The 20,791-nt window shown below is 35.3% G+C and overlaps 2 protein-coding genes and 2 pseudogenes across 4 annotated transcripts; all 4 read right to left on the bottom strand.

Moving 5' to 3' along the window:
• Positions 1 to 467: 467 nt before the first annotated feature.
• LOC143533015 (reticulon-like protein B16) lies at positions 468 to 2,583 on the bottom strand. The gene is made up of 5 exons (XM_077027904.1): positions 2,433 to 2,583; positions 1,245 to 1,425; positions 1,025 to 1,166; positions 856 to 925; positions 468 to 770 (listed from the first exon to the last, which is right to left on the bottom strand). The coding sequence occupies exons 1-5, from the start codon at positions 2,581 to 2,583 to the stop codon at positions 601 to 603; spliced, it is 714 nt and encodes a 237-aa protein (XP_076884019.1). The 3' UTR covers positions 468 to 600.
• A 2,207-nt stretch (positions 2,584 to 4,790) lies between these two features.
• On the bottom strand, positions 4,791 to 7,140 carry LOC143533014 (tRNA (guanine(26)-N(2))-dimethyltransferase-like). Its single transcript, XM_077027903.1, has 6 exons — positions 6,548 to 7,140; positions 5,605 to 5,805; positions 5,419 to 5,515; positions 5,132 to 5,332; positions 4,989 to 5,051; positions 4,791 to 4,902 (listed from the first exon to the last, which is right to left on the bottom strand). The coding sequence occupies exons 1-6, from the start codon at positions 7,123 to 7,125 to the stop codon at positions 4,798 to 4,800; spliced, it is 1,245 nt and encodes a 414-aa protein (XP_076884018.1). The 5' UTR covers positions 7,126 to 7,140; the 3' UTR covers positions 4,791 to 4,797.
• A 1,595-nt stretch (positions 7,141 to 8,735) lies between these two features.
• On the bottom strand, positions 8,736 to 10,711 carry LOC143532984 (beta-fructofuranosidase, soluble isoenzyme I-like; annotated as a pseudogene). The gene is made up of 5 exons (XR_013135278.1): positions 9,838 to 10,711; positions 9,598 to 9,759; positions 9,250 to 9,485; positions 9,070 to 9,157; positions 8,736 to 8,967 (listed from the first exon to the last, which is right to left on the bottom strand). The product of XR_013135278.1 is annotated as a beta-fructofuranosidase, soluble isoenzyme I-like (transcript).
• A 3,102-nt stretch (positions 10,712 to 13,813) lies between these two features.
• LOC143533041 (beta-fructofuranosidase, soluble isoenzyme I-like) lies at positions 13,814 to 16,858 on the bottom strand (annotated as a pseudogene). Its single transcript, XR_013135283.1, has 7 exons — positions 16,575 to 16,858; positions 16,454 to 16,462; positions 15,054 to 15,910; positions 14,625 to 14,786; positions 14,283 to 14,509; positions 14,103 to 14,190; positions 13,814 to 14,003 (listed from the first exon to the last, which is right to left on the bottom strand). The product of XR_013135283.1 is annotated as a beta-fructofuranosidase, soluble isoenzyme I-like (transcript).
• Between the last annotated feature and the right edge of the window lie 3,933 nt (positions 16,859 to 20,791).

The following is a 20,791-nucleotide window of genomic DNA, read 5'->3' as shown; positions in this document are numbered from 1 at the left end:
ATGTCTTAAGAAAAACATTTTTGACAAGCAGACACTCTTAATAAATGAAATCTAACAAGCCATGTGCTCATGAATGTCTTTATGGTGGGTGTGATCTTACCTAAATGTTAGTCACCATCAAATTATATTAACAAGATCTTACATAATACATATCATTATCTTTCAACATTTCTGATACTATTTTTTGTTTAACGAAGAATTTCTTTTAATCCTTATTGTCTGTGGGACTTGAACCCAATCCCCCCCCCCCCCCCTTTTTGTGTTTAAAGGTGTTGCTAATAGACCACCACCCTATTGGTTACTTTTTATAATATTAAATGTCATGAAATAATATCAATTTTGCTGCAAATTTGGCTTGCTCTTTTGAGTTTCTATGTTATTACATACGATTATAAAAACTATAACTTAATTACAGTTTAGGCCTTATAAAACAACATTAGTTAGACTACCTACGGTGTTTACGCATAAAGCATCCTAAATTATTTCATTCAGAAAGAATTTTGATAGTAACAATAATACAATAAGACTTGTTCTGGTGTACAAACTAAAATCACCTAACTCTATGGAAGAAGGTCCTACAAATTAATATATTTTACAACTTCACATTGGTTTCTCCTTGGGCACAACAGCACGAGGAATCCTGTTCATAACATTCTCGTCGACTATCTTATAATGTTTTGAAAAGCTTCTGTGAATTGTACCCACACATCGGTCCACTTGTTCGTCATATCTATTGTACAACGCAGGTAGTGTCACTGCAAGAATTGTTCCTGATATCAAATTTCAATCACAAAACATATTAGAAATAAACATTTGAAACGTTTTATATCACGGAAATTGGTGTATATAATATACCTATATACGTAAACGTGAAGAAAGATATTAAATTGCCTAAAACTGATAGCAGCCATAGAAATCCCACTACCTGCATGTTTGATTCATAAAACATATTATTGAAATGGTGAAATCCAATTACAATAACATTCAGAGACATGAAATGAATATTGAATTACGCTTAACGAACCATGAAAAAGAGCTTGAAGTCCTTGCCAAGGGTTATATCATGAGCCATAAGTAAAAGATAGTTGACTTTGATCCGAAACGATGAAGCAGCATAGTTGACCATCTCCTCGGATAACACCAGTTCAGGCAATGTTTGAATCTGTCTGCACGATTATAAATGTCATAACTTATTATATAATCGCATTACAATGTATTAAGGTAACATTTGTAAGTATGCATACTTATTCCTTAAAGAAGCATAATTGACATGTAGAAACCGCAGTACGATCAAGAACAGCAGAACATCGGAACAGACTGTTAAAAACGATAATCCCGATCGCTCAAATATTAGCCAAGCGACAGTTGCAACAACAATTATGCCGAATGAAATACGCCGCCTCTTCCACAACAGCACATCAGCCGCTAAGAATAACAAAAAAAATTGAACCAAATCATATTTTTAACAAAGATACCACTAAACATCATTAACAGTAGATCACAAAATGTTAAGAAAATCCACAAATCAGATTCTTATATAGTGAATTCGATGATCCAACAATTCACTGCAAATCCAGATAAATTTACTTTAAATTCTGAATTTGTAGACAATATGCATACAGAATAATAGCTAAACCTAAAGGATTCAATAAAAATGACTTCGACTAGGGCGGTAAACGAACCGAACATTAGGCGGCCTGTTCCTAAACTGTTCTATGGGAAGTTCATTTATGTTCCGTTCGCTTATAAACGAATGAACATGAACAAGGAATTTTATTTGATTAACTACGTGAATAAAAACGAACAAAGACCGTGTTCATTCAATTGTGTTAGTAAACGTTCGATAAGGTGTTTGTTTACGCTCGTTAATGTTTGTTCACTAAAGGTTTTTAATTTAATTTTCATGTAGATTTAAGCAAAATTAATAACTATAAACAAAAATATATATATATGAGTATTATGTGATTAATATATATCTAAAACAAACATATGAATTTGAATGTTAAAAAAAACACCAACACAAACTAGGCAGCCAGGCCGAACTGAACCGAATCAATCAATAAAGCAAAACATTGTTTGTATTCTGTTAGACAGTTCACAAACAAGTTCATAATGTTCATTTCCTTAATGAACGAACACAAACAAGAAATTTTGTTCGATTGGTTGTTCGTAACCGGTCGCTTGTCCAACGAACACGAACAAGGCCTTGTTCAGTTCGTTTACATCCCTAACTATGGCCGCATAAATCAAAACACTTGTGCAGTAAATTCATCAATTAACAATGAATCACTCTTTCATAACTAAATCAAACTTGATTGCTTATAGAATCAATAATCACTAATCCTAATAATTACAATTAATATTAGTTACTAACAATTTTGATTGAAGATATACTTCTAGTGAAAATAATTAATAATAGGTTACAATTATACCTTTTCCACCGCCCATCAACTGATGAATTGTTGTCTGCCGATCAAATAACCGGTAACCAGAACTTGTGGATGTCGAACACGTACTGTTATTAATACTATTAATATTATTATCTCTGTCAGCGTGATCGCAAGCATCTGGTGAATCATCCATGGAAACACGCCTCGATTTGACTGCCAAAATCAAAAAATCAGTTTAACTTTAAAAAACTTTGTAAATGTATAGTAGAAATTATTATTATTATTGTAGCGGTGATAAATTCGAGAACCTTGTGGTTGGATTGGTGGTTTGTATGCGTTGAATTGATACGTTCGGCTGTTAATTTGTTCTGTTCATCGGGATTATTGACCAGCCGGCATACCGTTTTATTGGACCTAAGGGCCTCAAGTTTGTTTTTTTGTTTTTTTAACCAAATTAGTACTTGCTAATTCTTTGTTTGCACTTTATGTTCTTATATTAGTAGGGGTCATCAAACGGGTCTTATCTGTCAAAATTGACCCCGGCCTGGAAAATGATAAAGACTAGACATGGGAAGTGAGCCTATTGTTAATACTTGATTTGGGTCCTACGTAGCTTCTTGGGTCCTGGAAGGCTAAACTGTTTCTTAGTATTGGAATCAATTTGGGTCTTTAAATATGATGTTCAGACTTTACAAAAGAACAGGAAATGGGAAAAGATGACGAGTGTTGTGTTGGACCCGTGCAAAACCGAGAATTGACATTTGGGCCTAGGAAATTAATTGGTTTATGATTTCAATTGGTTATTGGCAACCTAATTTGGGTTTATGTTAGGATAAGTTATCATACACATGTGTTCTTGAATGATTTACAAACGCAAGATAGAGCAATTCATCAGAGTACATACTAAGCACAAGATTGAACAAATATATTTAAGTAATGAAACTTCTTGAATTGCTTAATGCAACTGCAAAGAAAGTATATGAAACCATAAAACATAATGCCTTGTATACAAATTAAATGGTTTCACGGTTTTCCTTGCTAATTTCGAGTCAGACCTAGACCTGGACTGGACCCGTTTTTTTTTTTTTTTTTTTTTTTGGTATTTGTAGGATCCCATAAACCGACCATAATGTATTCTAAGAGGGTATGATCAGTTCGGGTTTGACGGGTCTTGCCCAGTTCTTACTCACTAGTTTCAATTGCCTATGTTGAACCATTAGTTCTAAACTCTATGTGACGGAATCTTGCTTAAACACCGCATAAACACAAATATCGAATTTTTAAACCGTCAAACCGGTAGTTTTCTCTTTTTCTGAAACCATAGTTACCAATTCAACCCATAATTGCGTTAAACCCGCATAACCACTGACACATCTGTTATCTACCTATGATGTGTATAAAACATTTAAAACAAATATTTAAAAAAAAAGGTAGTTTTACTAAAAGGGGTGTGTTGCAAAATTAGCATTTCGGTTAAGCATGGTTCAAGCAATCTCAGTACTCTATGAAGGGTGCGATTTGGAGTTTTAGACAAGTATGAAACGTTGAAATGCAATGAAAATAATGGTGGTATGTTTATGGAGCAAACTTAATAGTTGAAGTAGTTTTCAGAAATTAGAATTGTCTTTCCAAATTAAAAAGGGCTTGACACGGTGGTGCTTTCCGTTGTTGACAAACTATTCCACTTTTAAAACCGAGTTAAGTTATGTAAAACGAGTTTTATTGCTAGTGTTGTTTGCTAAGAAAAAATAAACAAGTATCTTTATATTTTTTGGTAACTTGATCTTTACAAAATATAAACTAGCGGTTTATGAAAACCAAACATACACAACTAAGTGTGTGAGTTGCATTCACTTTTGTTAAACAATAAAATAAAATAAATATCCATCATTTGGGAATTATGCAATACGCTACCGCTTAACAAACAAATTAAACAAAATTGTTCACAACCTTTTTGAATAGCAAAACTAAATCGTTTCAAAACGGCGTTCATAGATCGTAAGGTCATAACGTTACTGTTCATAACCTGTTAGACACGACTAACTAGCTCTACAACCTTAGACGCTAGGAAACCAAAAGTATTATATGCGACGAGAGAAGGCTACACACCCGAGGTTACACAGGGTAAATCAATGTGGCTTATCAGTTGTAAAGATGGTATAAAGTTCTACAATCCTTATACTACTTTACATGCGATAACATAAAGTTTTATAATCTTATTTTGAGTACTGAATATAGTGTTCACATCAGCTATTAGATATCAATACCAGGTTCATGATTCAATTAACTGATCATGTAGTACAAAACTGCTAGACATTATCATTTAAAGAACATTTGGACAGTGATCAAGTGTAAATAGGCTTACTAGCATTATCGTTTCAAACAAAACTTGCTTATGTATTATAGCTCAGGCATTCTGGATAACTTTCGCGATCCTAACACACTCTGACATGGGACAATTTGTCTTGATTGCATTGTTGGCAATATGTGATCTACTGATAGTGTAACCCTCCTAAGATAACAATATGCAAACGTCTTATAAATACTAAATATAGAAAAAAACTTCATAACAATATGAAAACATCTCTTAGAAACTACCTCCTGGATAGCACTCATTATTGTCACGAGACGAGGAGAATTGACCTTGGCTCGACTTGCTATCTGTTAACACATGAAAAACATAATAGCCCACAACTTATATAGAGAAAATAACAAGTTACAAATATGAATTATATAATAACCTCATCAAGTTTGATGTAACCAAATGGTAAATTGGGATCACTTTCATCAATCATCCGGCATAATAACTGATCAAGATCATTTTTCACACCATCACCCAACCACCCCCATTCTCCCGCCAAAGCACGCATTTCTGCAAGATATGATGCACAATGAAGTGGACCGGTCCATAGAGGCCCAGAAACAAGAAGTGAATCAGGCACCTGCAACATCATAGTATTAGATCACATAAAGAAACTAATTACTTAAAATAACACAAAAAATAAACCATAGAATTTAGAAACCATACATCTGATCCACAAGGACACCTTATTTGGCCAAGTTTATCCCAACAAATAGCTTGAGAGTGTCCACAAGACTCGCAGTAGCCAATAAACCTATAATGACTGATACAAGAACATATTTAAAAACATAATTACTTGGCTTTTGAGAAACTTTTGTAATGTAAAGTAGAACAAACTGTAACCACTAGTACATGCCATGTGGCGGTTTTCCTCGGTTAAGGCATAACAATACTCTAAATACGGGCCCGTGATACGAATAGTATGAGAAAAGTGGTGAAATGTAATATCCCAAAATTGAAGCTTCCCGCATTGCTCCACCTATAAGCATCCTCAAACCGATTTCATTTGAGTAAGGAAGCGGTTGAATATATGCTCCATATGCTGCTAAAGAACTAAAGAACACAAATCAGGTCATAAATTTGTCCAGAATATATGTGTGAACGAGCCAATCCGCTCGCGCTACTCGACGTCGCTCACAAAATAGCTCGAATCGAACCAAGCTTAAACATACTTGAGCCTAAAACTAAGCTTGTTTAATAAATGAGCCCAAGCCCGAGTTTCACTTATTGAGCTCGAACCGGCACGGCAAGGCCTACCATTTATACAACTATAATTTTATATATTATATATATATATAAAGCATATTATATATATATATATATTAATGTAATTTTAATTATTAGATTATGATAAAAGTAAGTATATAATATATGCTTTATATAAAATAATCAAAAAATCTATGCAAAAATAACTATAAATACATAAAAAATTAATAAATAATAAACAAGGCGAGCCGAGATCAGAAAACTGCAAACGACTCACGAGCCAAGCTTGAGTTTTGAAAATGGAGTGAACTCGAGCTCTCTGTAAGTTAAGCCAGCGACTCAGGACGCATTTCAAATTCAAATTATATTGTATGCTGCTATTATTCAATTCACTGGATCTTAAGTAGGGATGAGCAACTGGTACGGTATCAGTACCAAGTTTTTAAGAAATTCAGGATCGGTACTGGTATTTACCAAAATTTTGCCTACTGTACCAATACCAAGTTTTTGGAAAATTCGGGATCAGTGTCGGTCGGTACAGGTATGGTACCGAGCTCATCCTTAACTATAAGGAACTTAAAGAACTCACTGGTTAGGCCGATGGCCACCGGAGGAAAAGCCGTCCGTCGACGTAACATAAAGCAATCCGCCTAATCTCACAGTATCAAACGCTAATCTAAAGAAGCTCGAATCACTCCCAAACGAATCAACATCAACAAAATCAAACAAATCTCTCTCAACATATCTCTCGGCGAGAACTCGATTCGCAACCGCATGACTCACCTTCCACCTCCGCTCATCCTCACTCGAAACACTCAACAAATTCGACACAATCACACCGTTACACTCCTCATTCGCATCGTTAGCCAATACAAAATCGGCTTTGGCCTCAGCTAAGTACCGAAGCGATCGAATTCCGCAACCGCACATCGCATCAAGGACTCGGAGACTGTTGTTGGATTTTTTGTAAAGTGCGGCGGCGAGGACGCCTAGGTCCCGGCCGGTGGCGCTTTCGTGGCGGAAGAAGGTGTTGCCGGTTTGGAATTGGAAGCCTCGTTCGGTTTCATGATGAGAAGTGAATGGTTTGTGGTTAGGGTTTTGGGGTGAATTGGTGACTTTGGGGTGGAAAGAAGAAGAAGATAGGGTTGTTGGATAGAGGGATCTCATGGCGGGAAAGGAGAAAATGGGGTGGGTTTATGTGATTTCAACGAGTTTTAAAGGGGCTAACGGATTAGAAGAATGGGCTCGAGCTCGGATTGTTTTGACTTATGTCAATGTAGGGGTAACAATGTAGCAACCCATAAATAGCATTGAGCATTGTTGCATAAGAAACGAAAGAAGCATCTACTCACTAAAGACAAGAAAGAAGATTGTATGTGGAATAACGGTCACAACTAGAAAGGAACAATTCTTGTACCCGTCTAGAAGACCATTAGAAATAATAGTACAATCAGTAGTTGCTATATTATCTCTACAAATATAGGACATATATGTAACAATACAGAGATTATTCATATTCATCTATATGTATCTTTAACTATGTGTTTTAACAATTATCATTGTATTCATCTCAAATATCACTTATATTGTTAACTATTAGAGTCATCTTAACCTATAATCATAGAGGTTGCGATTCGCTTTAATAGTGAGCTTAGAACTCGAGCTCGGCTTGCTTCGAGCTATTTTTCTAAAGCTTAAACTCGGCTTGTGAATAATGTTTTCAAGCTCCGGCTTGAGCTAGGCTCCTTTTAATTTGTTAATTAATTTATATTTGTTTTTAATTGTTTTTATATAATGTGAGAACAACCTTAAGCGAGCCTAACCTCAACTCGAGCTCGTGCAGTACCTTAAATGAGCCAAAGGTCGACTCGAGCTTCGTGCAGTGTTAGTTTAATACATAGGAGTGCAAAAGAGGTAATCTTAAAAATACACAAAGCTCATTAAGGGCTTAAGGCTCAATGAGCCCAAACGAGTTTCCCATACAATGCTCGAGCTCGGGCTTGATAACTAAACTAAACAAGCTTTATTTGAGGCTCAAGCTTGAAAAGGCTCCACTCGTTTCTAGTTTTTTTTATCGATTCAATCTCAAATAGCTCGCAAGCGGTTCGGCTCGTTTGCACCCGTATATAGAAGGAATCCCGTTGATTAAACGTTTGTATACCACGTTTACATATTTGTATACCAATGACTAATATGATAATATGATTGGTGGATGATCAGTAATGATTGCATGAGAGTTATGAGTTTTTTTACCACTATACCACTTTTTACAAAACTCTTCAATGCTACCACGTTTACATATTTGTATACCAATGACTAATATGATAATATGATTGATGGATGATCAGTAATGATTGCATGAGAGTTATGAGTTTTTTTTACCACTATACCACTTTTTACAAAACTCTTCAATGATGATTGGATCGCCATGTGTCGCAAAATGCCTAAGTGTGGAAAGTTTTGACTACGGATGATCTTATTTCGTTCATGTACTTTTTGTATCAATTATTGTTTTATGTCTGCTTAACCTAACACCTATAATTCGGAAGCGAATTATCTTAATGGTCTAGTCACAATCCGAAAAAAACAAGAGTCACAAACCACCGCTATAGAACCATTTTAACTCAAAATAATCCTCTACTTACAATGCTACAAAGGACCAAGTCCAGCTACGGGTACTTTTATACGACAACATCATTAGAAAGTTACCCAAAACACCCGCCAGTTACTATCGAACAGCGAGAGGAATTAATATTTATGAAAATGAAAAGGTTTAGATTACATAAAATATAATAAATAGAAAATAAGAGTGCGAAACTAAAAAGGGTACGGAAGAATTTTGGCTGGAGCCATTTGCCAAATCTTAAGAGACGCCTTCACACTCATACTCGTGGCATTGTTGAACAAGAACAACTTCGCTTCTTCGTATATTGCCTTTGTCGGATACACCCTTGATGTTATAACCGTCCTTCCTCCTTGCGCAAACCCCTCCACTATCGAATGATCCACCTATTTCATTTAAATAAAAGAATATATAATATTCTCATTTTTCAATTTTCATATCAAAAAGTAAAATTTTATATACCAGAAACAAATACAAATTTTACCTACCAATACTCTCATTGTGAGTTCTTCATCATCAAAAACAGGAACAGTGCTCCCATACACCACTTTCTCTCTATCATAATCCAATGTTGACCTGTAATTATATTTTCTAATTTAAAATTAACTAATTTAATTTAATATTGAAAAATAAAAATACTTGCATATGAAAATTTCCGTTTATGTTACCTTAGCTTATCTGTACAAAAATGCGTTGACACGCCCAGACTAGCAGTTTTAGCAATGTAGAAATAAACTGGAGTTAACTCCGTAAGGGTTCCATCGGCTAGAACCACGATACCAAAAGGTCCCAAACTTCCCCTTTTGGGTTGCACCCGAGCTCGTGGTGCAACTATATTATCATCGGTTCCACTTGTCACTTCCAACGCATCTTGATCCACCTCAAATGTTGCAACCATGTCCAACTACAATCCACATATATTATGCTACTATTTTTCAAAATGCTGTTGTACTAAAGGTTTTTATAACATGTTACATTATAAATTAACTTATAATAAAAGTATAAAACATTAGAACCTGTGTGGTTGTTCCTATGTCGAGTGGAACGATTGAACCTGGCTCTAGCTCGATCTCTGTAAATTCCCGACCATTATATCTCAAACTCTCGATTTCTTCAACGGGCCAATGAAGTAAATGGGTCCCAGTTTTCCTATCTAGTACAATAGTTCTTGCAACATTCTGTTATTATTTTCTAGGCATTAGAACATTTGTTATTTTAAAACTAAAAGGAGTCAATTAAATTAGAATGTAACGTACATAAACAGTAGCCCATCCTCTTAACAGGTCCAAATCTACAGAATCTGATTCATTAACATAAGCCCAAGTGACCCTCCTTTTCTTTAGCGGATCATAAAGACTCTTTGATGCAAAAAACTTCCCGTAATCACACCGCAACCCGATACCAACATCTAATTCCGGGTTATCAGGAGTCCATTTATCGTTTGTCGCGTCATACGTCCCGATCGAATACCAATCCATTCCTTGTCCCTCCCAACTTTCCTTAATCACGGTTTGATCCCTGACCCATAGGCCGCCATATCAAGGGCACTATCGTTGGTCAACGAAACCGGGTAAAAGTCAACACATTCCCACATATCGGTATAGGGAACCGAGTGCAACGGCTCATCCTTCAACACGTAGTTTGTGTAATCCATCGTATAGTAAACAAGTGCTAGTCCCGTGTTACCACGTTTAGATCCCATGATCATTCTGTGCTTCCCATCAGGACCCGTCCAAATCGCTGACGGGTCTCGATAATCCTTTAACCCAATCCCTGGCGGAGTGTACAGGATTGGGTTACCATCATATTTAACCCACTCAACAAGAAGTGGGTCAGATAAGTTCAAGGGTACTGCTTTGCATTGTAACTGAGAAAAATCATTAGCGTTCCCAGTATACAATGCAAAGATTTGCCCGTTGGGAAGGACTGTGGTGGACCCGGATAACACGCCCTCAATATCGTACCATTCGGTCGGCACCAGAGCCATTGGTAGCTTGAACCAGTTAACCATGTCTTTCGACACCCGCGTGACCCCATGACATATTGCCCCAAACTGGCGCGTAAGGATTATATTGATAGAACAAATGATACCAAACCCATGTGAAATAGTGGACCTAAAAACTTAACCATTATTTATCATAATAACAATAGTAAATTAAAGGATAATGACCAAAACACCCCATTTGACTAGTCAACATCGACAAAATGTTCATTCGACAAACCAATTCTCAAAATGTCCACCTTAAAGGTCATCGACCCGAACACTTTTTAAACATTACTCAACAAGATATTTAACCAACCATATTCTGCCACGCATCATAACATCGTCAAGTCACTAGATTTTTTTTTTATTGTTGAAGCCTACAGGATTACTTAGGCGTCTGACAAGATATATTTTGGCGTCCGACGAGATTTTTTTTTTTTAACAAGTAGTTGAATCTAGTTTGTTAAAAATCTTGTAAAGTAAAGATTAAGAAAAAGTCTATGATTTTTAGGGTGAACATTCTAGGAATTAATTTGTCACCGACATTTCTGACATTGATTTATCAATGTACATTTTCCCATAAATTCGTTATTAGATTTTGGGGTCTTTTCATGACAATAGTTAAGAAAAAAACTGCTTATTAAAAGTTTGGAACTCATATCCTACACTTTAGTAACAATCAAGCCTACCACAACACCAATACATTACTTTAAGTTACTTTACCCATTATAATATGGGGAAAGTGAATACGGTGCTGTCACGCGCCTAAGTTTCACGTAAAACTATTCAAAACTACATCGTTTTGAATAAAAACCCTAAAAAAGGAAAACTAAAAATCATGATTTGCTTCCATTTTCTTTTTCAATTTCTTTTCTCTAATTCCAGCTACACCTCTTTTCCAAGCAAATTAGATAGTGTAGTTTATCCATACAAATGTCTGTATCTCAAGTTTTTTTTATCCTGATTTAAAAGAAAAAAACCTAAAACTAAAATCCATGTCTCTGCTCCTTGGTTCATTTGTCCCTAACAAATATCTTTCTTCAAGAACAAATTAATCAATTAATCACTTTCTGAAATTGCTAATTTGAATGAACATACGAATCTGATATGTTAATAATAGAATTGGTTTTTCAATCAAAATAATAACTGGTTCCTAATGAACCTTATGGGTTCTCATAAGATAGAATTGATTGATAAAAAATTTGTCAAGTGTACCTTATTAGATAGTGTGATGATGAATAAGGATGAACGTATTTGCAGGAGATGAACTAACGTGGTTCTTTTTTCTTTGGATTTAGAGTTTATCAATTGTTTTAGAAATTAGAACAAGAATAACATTATGTTTTTAATCAAAACAATGTAGTTTTGAAGGGTTTTACGTGTAACCTTAGGCGCGTTACAGCATCGTATTCACTTTCCCCTTATAATATATCTATATATAATGCTTTTTTGAACTTGGGGGACTTAATTAAATGTGGGCAAGCCCTAGCTTGTTTTCGCTTCCCCCGGTTCGTTATGAAAGTAATATGATTATTTTCCAAATGCAACAAAATATTACATACCATTAGGATCTGAAGAATATAGCGTCCAGAGATGTACATTAACCATAGTAATGAAACAATTAAGGGAAAAAAACAAATTAGAATGTCTAAAATATTGAAAACGTATCGAATTTGATCGGATGGAAAATTATGATACCGAAAAGGAAATTCTTGGCGGGTTGGAAATGGAAAGCTGTTCGTTGCCACGCCAGGCGATCGACAAGGGAATACTGCCGGAATGATGGTGAGTTGTTGGAATATTGTTGTTTAAGTCCATTGAAAAACAGAGGCGCCAAGATGATACAGGACATAACGATAACATTGATGAATTTGGGCTTTGTTTGAACAGGTGGTGGTTTGTGGTGGTCTTTGTCGGTAAAGGGTTCTGGAAGAGGTTTCATGGTGAAGGCAAGTGTGACTGTGACCGAGTTCAGGAGTTCAGTTAAGTTGGTGCACCTCCTTCTTTGATTTAAGTATATATTTTGGACCAAGTTTTATTAATCAATTAAAAAAGATGGATAATTCCTAAGTTTTTTTTTATAATTCTTACTTGATATTTTTATAATATTTTGGTAATGTGGATATTAACTATTTTAATTTAATCGTTAACCTTTTACAATTTGATTTATTTAAAGTTTTAATTTGTAGTGATTTCAGTTCAACTAACAAATGACATCCAACTTTTGGGGTGTTTGGGTGAGCTTTTAAAACTTGCTTATTTGCTATTTGTTTCTTGAAAAGCAAGAGATATTTGGGAAAACTCTACCAAAAGCTTTAAATTGGAGCTTTTTAAAAGTGGTTTTTGCTTTTCAAAAAGCAAATAAGCAAAAAAAACAATTCTAAAAGCTCACTCAAATACCCCCTTCTTCATTAAAACCTCTCACTTGCGCCCTACGTGAGAGGTATTTTGTCCACACATATTTCCTCTTTATTAAGTGTTCATAGAACATGTTCAAATATTTTATTTGTAAACTTTTTTTAACAAATAAATTAACTTCTATATAGCTTTTGGTATGCATGAACAACAGACGAAGTGAAATGAATCATTGTGAGTGAATGAAAAATAGGTGTTTGGTTGATTAATGAAATCGATTTAATGATTTCACGAGAAATCTTATTCCCTCTAAAAACATCAAAATTATTCATTCATTCTCACACCATGTTTTTTTATTCATTCTCTTTCACCTACTTTGTTTATACCACAACCACCTGGCCATTAACATTGCTGCCGCCACCACCAAAGCCTCACCATCGCCTGACCACCGTCATTGTCGCCACCTTTGTCACCTTATCATGACTGCCACCATTATTACCATGTTTCATTCTTGTAGTTTTTATTTTATTTGATATTGAGACATTGGTATTTTTGTCATTTGTATTGCATTTATGCACCTTTTTATATATGCCAAAACAACATAAGTAATGATTTGTATGGTTAATTTTGTTGCAATGTTCATTAGAAATTGTAATCAATGATTTTTTTTCATTGTTATGTTATCGGTTAATGTCATGTTTCGTAACGAAGCTAAACAATACTAGCTGACTTTGTGTGGCTTTGATCATAAGTCGGTTAATGTCATGGTAATAAGACTTGGCAAACACAACACAGTTGTGTCAGGTAAAAATCTAGTTTACTATCGAATCGCAATAGAAATTAATATTTATGAAAACAATAAGGTTTAGAATACATTAACTAAGAATGCGCAACTAAAAAGGGTATGGAAGAATTTTGGCCGGAGCCATTTGCCAAATCTTAGAGATGCTTTCATGCTCGTACCCGTGGCATTGTTGAATAAGAACAACTTCGCATCTTCATATATTGCCTTTGTCGGATACACCCTTGATGTTATAACCGTCCTCCCCCCTTGCGCAAACCCCTCACTATCGAATGATCCACCTTTTTTATTTATACAAAAACATATATAATTTATTTCTCATATTTATAATATAAAGTAAAATTTAATATACAAGAAACAAAAAGTTAAACATTACTTACCAATATTCTCATTGTAAGTTCTTCATCATCTAAAACAGGTACAGTGCACCCATACACCACTCTCTCCTTATCATAATCCAATGTTGACCTGAAATTACATTTTCCAATTTGAAAATAACTCATTCAACTTAATATTGAAAAATAAAAATACTTGCATAAGGAAATTTATATATATGTTACCTTAACTTATCGGTACAAAAATGCGTTGACACACCTCCACTAGCATTTTTAGCAATGTAGAAATAAACCGGAGTTAACTCCCAAAGGTTTCCATCAACTAGAACCGCAATACCAAACGGTCCCGAACTTCCCCTATCGACCGCACCTAAACTCGTGGTGCACGTATGTTTATCATCGGTTCCACTTGTTGCTTCCAGATCCACCTCAAATGTTGCAACTATGTCCAACTACAATAGGCACATATTATGTTATTATTTTCTCTAACATAATACTCCACCAAAATTTTTTATAACATGTTGTATTATATAATAACTTTTAATAAAAAGTATAAAACATTAGAACCTGTGTAGCCGTGCCTATGTCAAGTGGAACGATTGAACCGGGCCCTAGCTCGACCTCTTCAAACTCCCTACCGTTGTATCTCAAACTCTCGATTTCTTCAACGGGCCAATGAAGTAAATGGGTTCCAGTTTTTCTATCTAGTACAATAGTTCTTGCAACATTCCCACATATCAGTATCAGGAACCGCGTGCAACGGCTCATCTTTCAACACGTAGTTCGTGTAATCCGTCGTATAGTAAACGAGCACAAGCCCGGTATTGCCACGTTTAGATCCCATAATCATCCTATGCTTTCCATCAGGACCCGTCCAGACCGTTGACGGGTCCCGATAGTCCTTTAACCCTATCCCTGGGGGAGTGTACAGGATTGGGTTCCTGCATTTGTTATTTTAGAACTAAAAGGGGTCAATTAAATTAGAATGTAACATACATAAATAGTAGCCCATCCTCTTAATAAGTCAAGATCCTCAGAATCTGATTCTCCAACATAAGCCCAAGTGACCCTCCTTTTCTTCACCGGGTCATAAAGACTCTTTGATGCAAAAAACCTCCCGTAATCGCACCGCAACCCAATACCGACATCTAATTCTGGGTTATCAGGAGTCCATTTATCGTTTATCGCGTCATACGTCCCAATCGAATACCAATCCATTCCATGTCCCTCCCAACTTTCTTTAATCACGTGTTTGATCCCCGATCCGTAAGCCGCGATATCAAGCACGCTATCATTGGTTAATGAAACCGGGTAAAAGTCAACACATTCCCACATATCAGTATCAGGAACCGCGTGCAACGGCTCATCTTTCAACACGTAGTTCGTGTAATCCGTCGTATAGTAAACGAGCACAAGCCCGGTATTGCCACGTTTAGATCCCATAATCATCCTATGCTTTCCATCAGGACCCGTCCAGACCGTTGACGGGTCCCGATAGTCTTTTAACCCTATCCCTGGCGGAGTGTACAGGATTGGGTTCCCGTCATATTTAACCCACTCAATAAGGAGTGGGTCAGATACGTTTAGTGGCACAGCTTTGCATTGTAACTGGGAAAAATCATTTGCGTTCCCAGTATACAATGCAAATATCTGCCCATTGGGCAGGACCGTGGTGGACCCCGATAACACACCCTCGATGTCATACCACTCAGTTGGGACCATAGCCACCGGTAGCTCAAACCAATTGACCATGTCTTTCGACACCGCATGACCCCACGACATATGGCCCCAAACCGGCGCGTAAGGATTATATTGATAGAACAAATGGTACCAACCCATGTGATATAATGGACCTAAATATTTAAGCATCAATAATATAATAATAATAATAATAATAATAACAAATTAAAGGGATCAAAATGTACATTTGAACGGTCAATGTTAAGTTCCATTTGACTACCTAATTCCTAAAATGATTACCTTAAAACTCGTCGACCTAATCACACTTTAATCAATACTCGACAGAATTTTCAACCAACCAGATTTTGTCACGCGCCATAAAACCACCGGGTTGCTAGTTTTTTTTTTTTTAATTATAGGAGCTGACGGGATTGTTTAGGCATCCAACGTGATTTATTTTGGTGCCTAACGATATTTGTTTTGGTTTATGACGAGATTTATTATGGCTTCTGATTATATTTATTTTTGCTTCCAAAGAGATTATTACGGCTTCCAACATTATTTTTTGGATAAGTGATCGAATCTGGTAGGTTAAAAATCCTGTCAAGTAATGATTAAAAACGTCGACGGTTTTTAGGGTACTAGACGTTTGGTGAATCGAATGGTCAAATGAACATTTTGTCGACGTTTCCAAATAATGTTATATAGTTACATACCATTGGGATCTGAAGATCAAAGCGTCCAAAGATGTACATTAACCATAATCATGAAACAATAAACGGGAAAAACGAATTAGAAACGTCGAAAATTGCAAAAACCTATCAAATATAATCGTACCGTAAATGAAATTCTTGGCTGGCTGGAAATGGAAAGCTGTACGTTGCCACGTCAGGCGATTGGAAATGGAGTACTGCCGGGACGATGTATCTAGCTGTGGTGAATTGGTGGAACTTTGTTGGTTAAAAACAATGAAAAACAAAGACACGAAGGTGACACACGACAAAACATTGATGAATAAGCGTTTTGTTACAACAGGTGGTAGTGGTGGTTCGTGGTGGTCCAATAAGAGGTCATGCTCAAGGTCAGTAATGGGTTCAGGAAGGGTTTTCATGGTGAAGGTAAATGTGGGATAAGTGAGTTCAGTGAGTTACTTAACTTGGTGCACCTTGCTTTAATACAAGTAGATAGATATTTTGGAATTTTGGACTGAGTTTTATTAATTGATTAAAAATGATTTTTCTCTAAGAATTAATTCTGCCCGTTTGTTTAGAGTAAAAGACTTCATAATTGAATATTTGATTAAATGCCAATTTGGTTTGCCAATGTTAGATCTAGAGTACCTTTCATATGTTTTTTACTGTCCCTTTGTGATTTTAGATATACTCAATTCTACACTCGCTACTATACTTTTTACATTTTTACTTCATTTTTTTAAGGATTTAAATGTTAAATTTTGTCATTTTTTTATTAGTTTTGAGTTTTTATTAAGTTTTATGTATATGATATTATAACATTCTTTTTTGGTTCTAACTATATTTTTTTAACAGTCATTTAGATCACTAACGGACTACTGGCCCAACCGATCGTCTCCATTCATGAGTAAAGAATTTTGGAGTGCTAGGCTATCATATAGCTGTTCAAAAAGTTTGTTGCCCATGGCTTGCTCGTAAAAAGCCTGACTCAAAAAAAAAAGAAAAAAAAATTCAAGTATGAACTGTTAGAATTAAACACACATGAAATTGAACACAAACACGAAAACAATAAATGAACACGAGGATTTAACGTGGTTCAGTCTAAACTGATACGCCCATGAGTGGCAACTAGACATTCTTTATTGATTGACAAGGGATTACAAGTACATAATGTCATATATATAGAGAAACAACTAGGGTTTGTATCTTATTAAACAAGAAATCTAAACCAGGTCGGGCTTCAGTCTGGCCACCCTACACCCGTTTGCCCTATGGACTTCAAAAAATAAGGCCTACACCAAAAGGCCTATGAAACCCAACATAAACAACTTGGCTCGGCTCGTGACTTGGTCTTGGTCTGGCTTCTTACCTCGGCTCGTTGGCTCGTTTACATTAAACCCTAAATTTTTATATACATAATAATAATAATAATAACATCCACAACAACAACAGTAATAATGCATATATTATGCCAAATGATTATATGGATTCCTTATACTCCTAGCCATTCTCGACTAAAAAGAAAAAGTAATTGAGTGTGCTAGTTTCATGACGTGGTAAGCTATTTGGAGATTCAAAAATATACTACTCTATTAGTCGAAAGAGATCCGAAGTGAAGAAATTCAATTATTTGTTTTTCATTCATTTCGTCATTTATTCCATTACTTCCTACCCAACATCACATTACATGCAATTCAAAATAAATGCCTCTTATAGTTATAGCAATCATGGATATCGCTAGGATCCTTTCCAATAATAACCTACAATCTACTTTAATTGAAAATCATTTATGCCAAAATTGAAAATTGATAATCACCTCAAATTATCAATTTCCCATCTTAAGTCTTTGACAAAAAAACTGGTGTTTAGGATCATTCGAACCTTTCCACAACCAAAATCCGACCTTTCTAGAAAACACACATTTGATATCAAATTAACAAAATTTTGCAGTTGCCTTAATTCTTAAGCCGATCTCAATTGTCTTTTCCATCTCCATACAAACGTTTTGTCATCATTTATTCGTATATAGCAGCAGTTTTTAATAGCACGGCTCTCCTTGACTCCAAGAAGAATGAAGCCGGATTTACCAACTTTAATGGGTTTTCACCAACCCAATTATCAAACCAAAATTGTGTTTTATCCTTGTTTCCCAGTTTGACCTTAATCTCTCCGTCATAACTCATAATAATAAAATTGTTAGAAATACTGAAATATTATGTTCCAAATTCTCAATATGTTTCAATTTGCCACCACTTAGCTAATAAAGTCGTATTTGCCGCTTGTAAGCTACCGCTCCTAAGTCGCCTTGATTTTTATCAAGTATTATTTTTGCCACGAGATCCTACTTATATATTTTTTTATGTTTCTGAGTTACCCTCCCCATAAGAACATCATTCTTTTGCTTTTTTAACGGCTTTGACACTTTTATCAGAGTTGTAAACAATGAAAGGTAATACGAATTCAAACCGTTTATGAATATTCAGTACTTTTTTTGTAACTAGTTTATAAAAACTTGATAAATATGTAACTCTAATACTTTAACCCAATTATATAATAAGCATTGAGTTATTACTTAACAAAATAATTCAGACCCCAAATACTTTATTATGTGACATTTTTCTTTTGACATAAAATTTTCAAGCACAAATGGTAAAACCAATATAACCGTAACCAAACTAAACACAAAAGGTAAAACCAAAACCTTAATCAAACGGTTTTCACAAATTCAAAAACCGAAGTTTCAGTTTTTGGTTCAGTTTTAATCCAAAACCAACTCATACCCAGCCTACACCCCCCCCCCCCCCCCAGGTCTACTAGACAATTGTAGTGAAACTTAATAAACACGATTCTATTCACGTTTAGACAAGACAATACTCAAATTGGGTGTGTTGTTTGTTTAATAAAAAATACTCAAATTATAATAAAACTCATGTAATAATTCAAAAAGAAAACTTCAAATTAGGAATTCAAGTTCATCTCTAGTTTTACGGAGTCATGATCTATATAACTTAATCAATGTTGTGATTATGGCTAGTTTGTAATCAGTTTTAGAGTCATAGTTTTCTGGTTAAACAGATGAGAGTTATTCAATTCAAATTCATCGTGTAAAATTTATGAGTTATATCAATTCGTTCTTGATAACTATTACGAAACCTCACCCAAGGTTATTAACATTATTCTTTGATTGTTAGAATGATAACTCAATAAGCTGAGTACATAAAATTTGTTTGGGGTCTTCGACATCTTGGAGGCGGTAATACAGATTCCGGAGAGTGGCCACAAAAGAAAAACGGTGTATTCCATCGTTATGGTGGTTTTTTGGAGCCTATGGAAAGCCCAAAACGAGTGCGTTTTCAAAAACAAGACAGTTAAGATCGATTAGTTGCTTGGAGATATTAAGGTTTTAAGTTTTTTATGGATAAAAAATAGAGCAAAGTGTTTGGATATAGATTGGGATGGGTGGAGAATCTCGGCTATGTAATTTGGATTTTCTGTTTGTTTGTTTGTGCAGGTTCTTGGTATTTTCTCGGTAGGGAGAGTTTTGGCTTGTTTTAATGAAGTCTGCCAAAAAGGGGGGGGGGGGGGTAAAATTTGTTTCGAGGTGTAGATATAAGCATATGTTGTCTCCATCAAAGTACTGAAAAAGTAAACACGTGTGTTCTCTATAGTCAAATATTAAAATAAAAAATGAATTGACAGAACGAGCAAACACTATATTTAACAAAACACCAATTAATGCGTGTAAGTCTCATATTCATGTTGTTTCTATTTAAAGTTCGTAGGGTTTGTTGAGAGAATATGGAATGATGAAAGAGAGAGAGAAAGAAAGAAAAAAATAGTGAAGGTTATGAAAAGAGCTTACTTAAACTCAATAAATTTAACATGAACCAACTTAATGATTAACTCGAATCCCTGTATAAAATAACAACAAAGTGCCATGTATGTTCTTGACTCTAATTGGTGGAGTTCGGTGATTGACCAACTTGTGAATGTTGCATGACATCCAATAACTTTCTTTCTTATTTTCTTTCTTTCTTTTTGTATTTTAGCGTCACTCACATAACATACATACATGCCCAAACGAATGTTAAATTAAGAAGCACGGGTGGTGTAGTGGAAAGGGTGTTGGGTTGCTACACGTGGAACGAGCTTGATCGGATACCTCAATGGGACGAGACTAACATGTGTTATTTAGTCTTAGTGCGCATATGATTTCAGTGAGTTCATCATGATATTAGCAGTCGGAGTAGGACGGATCTCATGGTCTACATTAGTTTATTTTATAAAAATATACAAGAAGTATAAAATGTATGTGAAAAGAAAAGCACGAGATCCTTAAGGCAGCTTGTACCAACCTCATAA

This window comes from Bidens hawaiensis, unplaced genomic scaffold (assembly GCF_021521415.1).
Source record: "Bidens hawaiensis isolate Kalapana, Puna unplaced genomic scaffold, B.hawaiensis_p1.1 tig00009577_1, whole genome shotgun sequence".
NCBI lineage: Eukaryota > Viridiplantae > Streptophyta > Magnoliopsida > Asterales > Asteraceae > Bidens > Bidens hawaiensis.
The sequence above is the reverse complement of the archived record's forward strand: the minus strand, read 5'-3'. Positions and strand labels throughout refer to the sequence as shown.

What these genes read in the sequence shown, in the direction of transcription:
- LOC143533015 (XM_077027904.1), bottom strand. Translation starts at nt 2,583, where the DNA reads ATGGATGATTCACCAGATGCTTGCGATCACGCTGACAGAGATAATAAT. An exon ending in ACTTCAAGCTCTTTTTCATG is followed by an intron (nt 926 to 1,024) that starts GTTCGTTAAGCG and finishes TCAAACATGCAG; the next exon opens with GTAGTGGGATTTCTATGGCT. An exon ending in CTTCACGTTTACGTATATAG is followed by an intron (nt 771 to 855) that starts GTATATTATATA and finishes ATTTGATATCAG; the next exon opens with GAACAATTCTTGCAGTGACA.
- LOC143533014 (XM_077027903.1), bottom strand. Translation starts at nt 7,125, where the DNA reads ATGAGATCCCTCTATCCAACAACCCTATCTTCTTCTTCTTTCCACCCC. An exon ending in GGTGTCCTTGTGGATCAGAT is followed by an intron (nt 5,333 to 5,418) that starts GTATGGTTTCTA and finishes ATGATGTTGCAG; the next exon opens with GTGCCTGATTCACTTCTTGT. An exon ending in TAATGAGTGCTATCCAGGAG is followed by an intron (nt 4,903 to 4,988) that starts GTAGTTTCTAAG and finishes TTGTTATCTTAG; the next exon opens with GAGGGTTACACTATCAGTAG.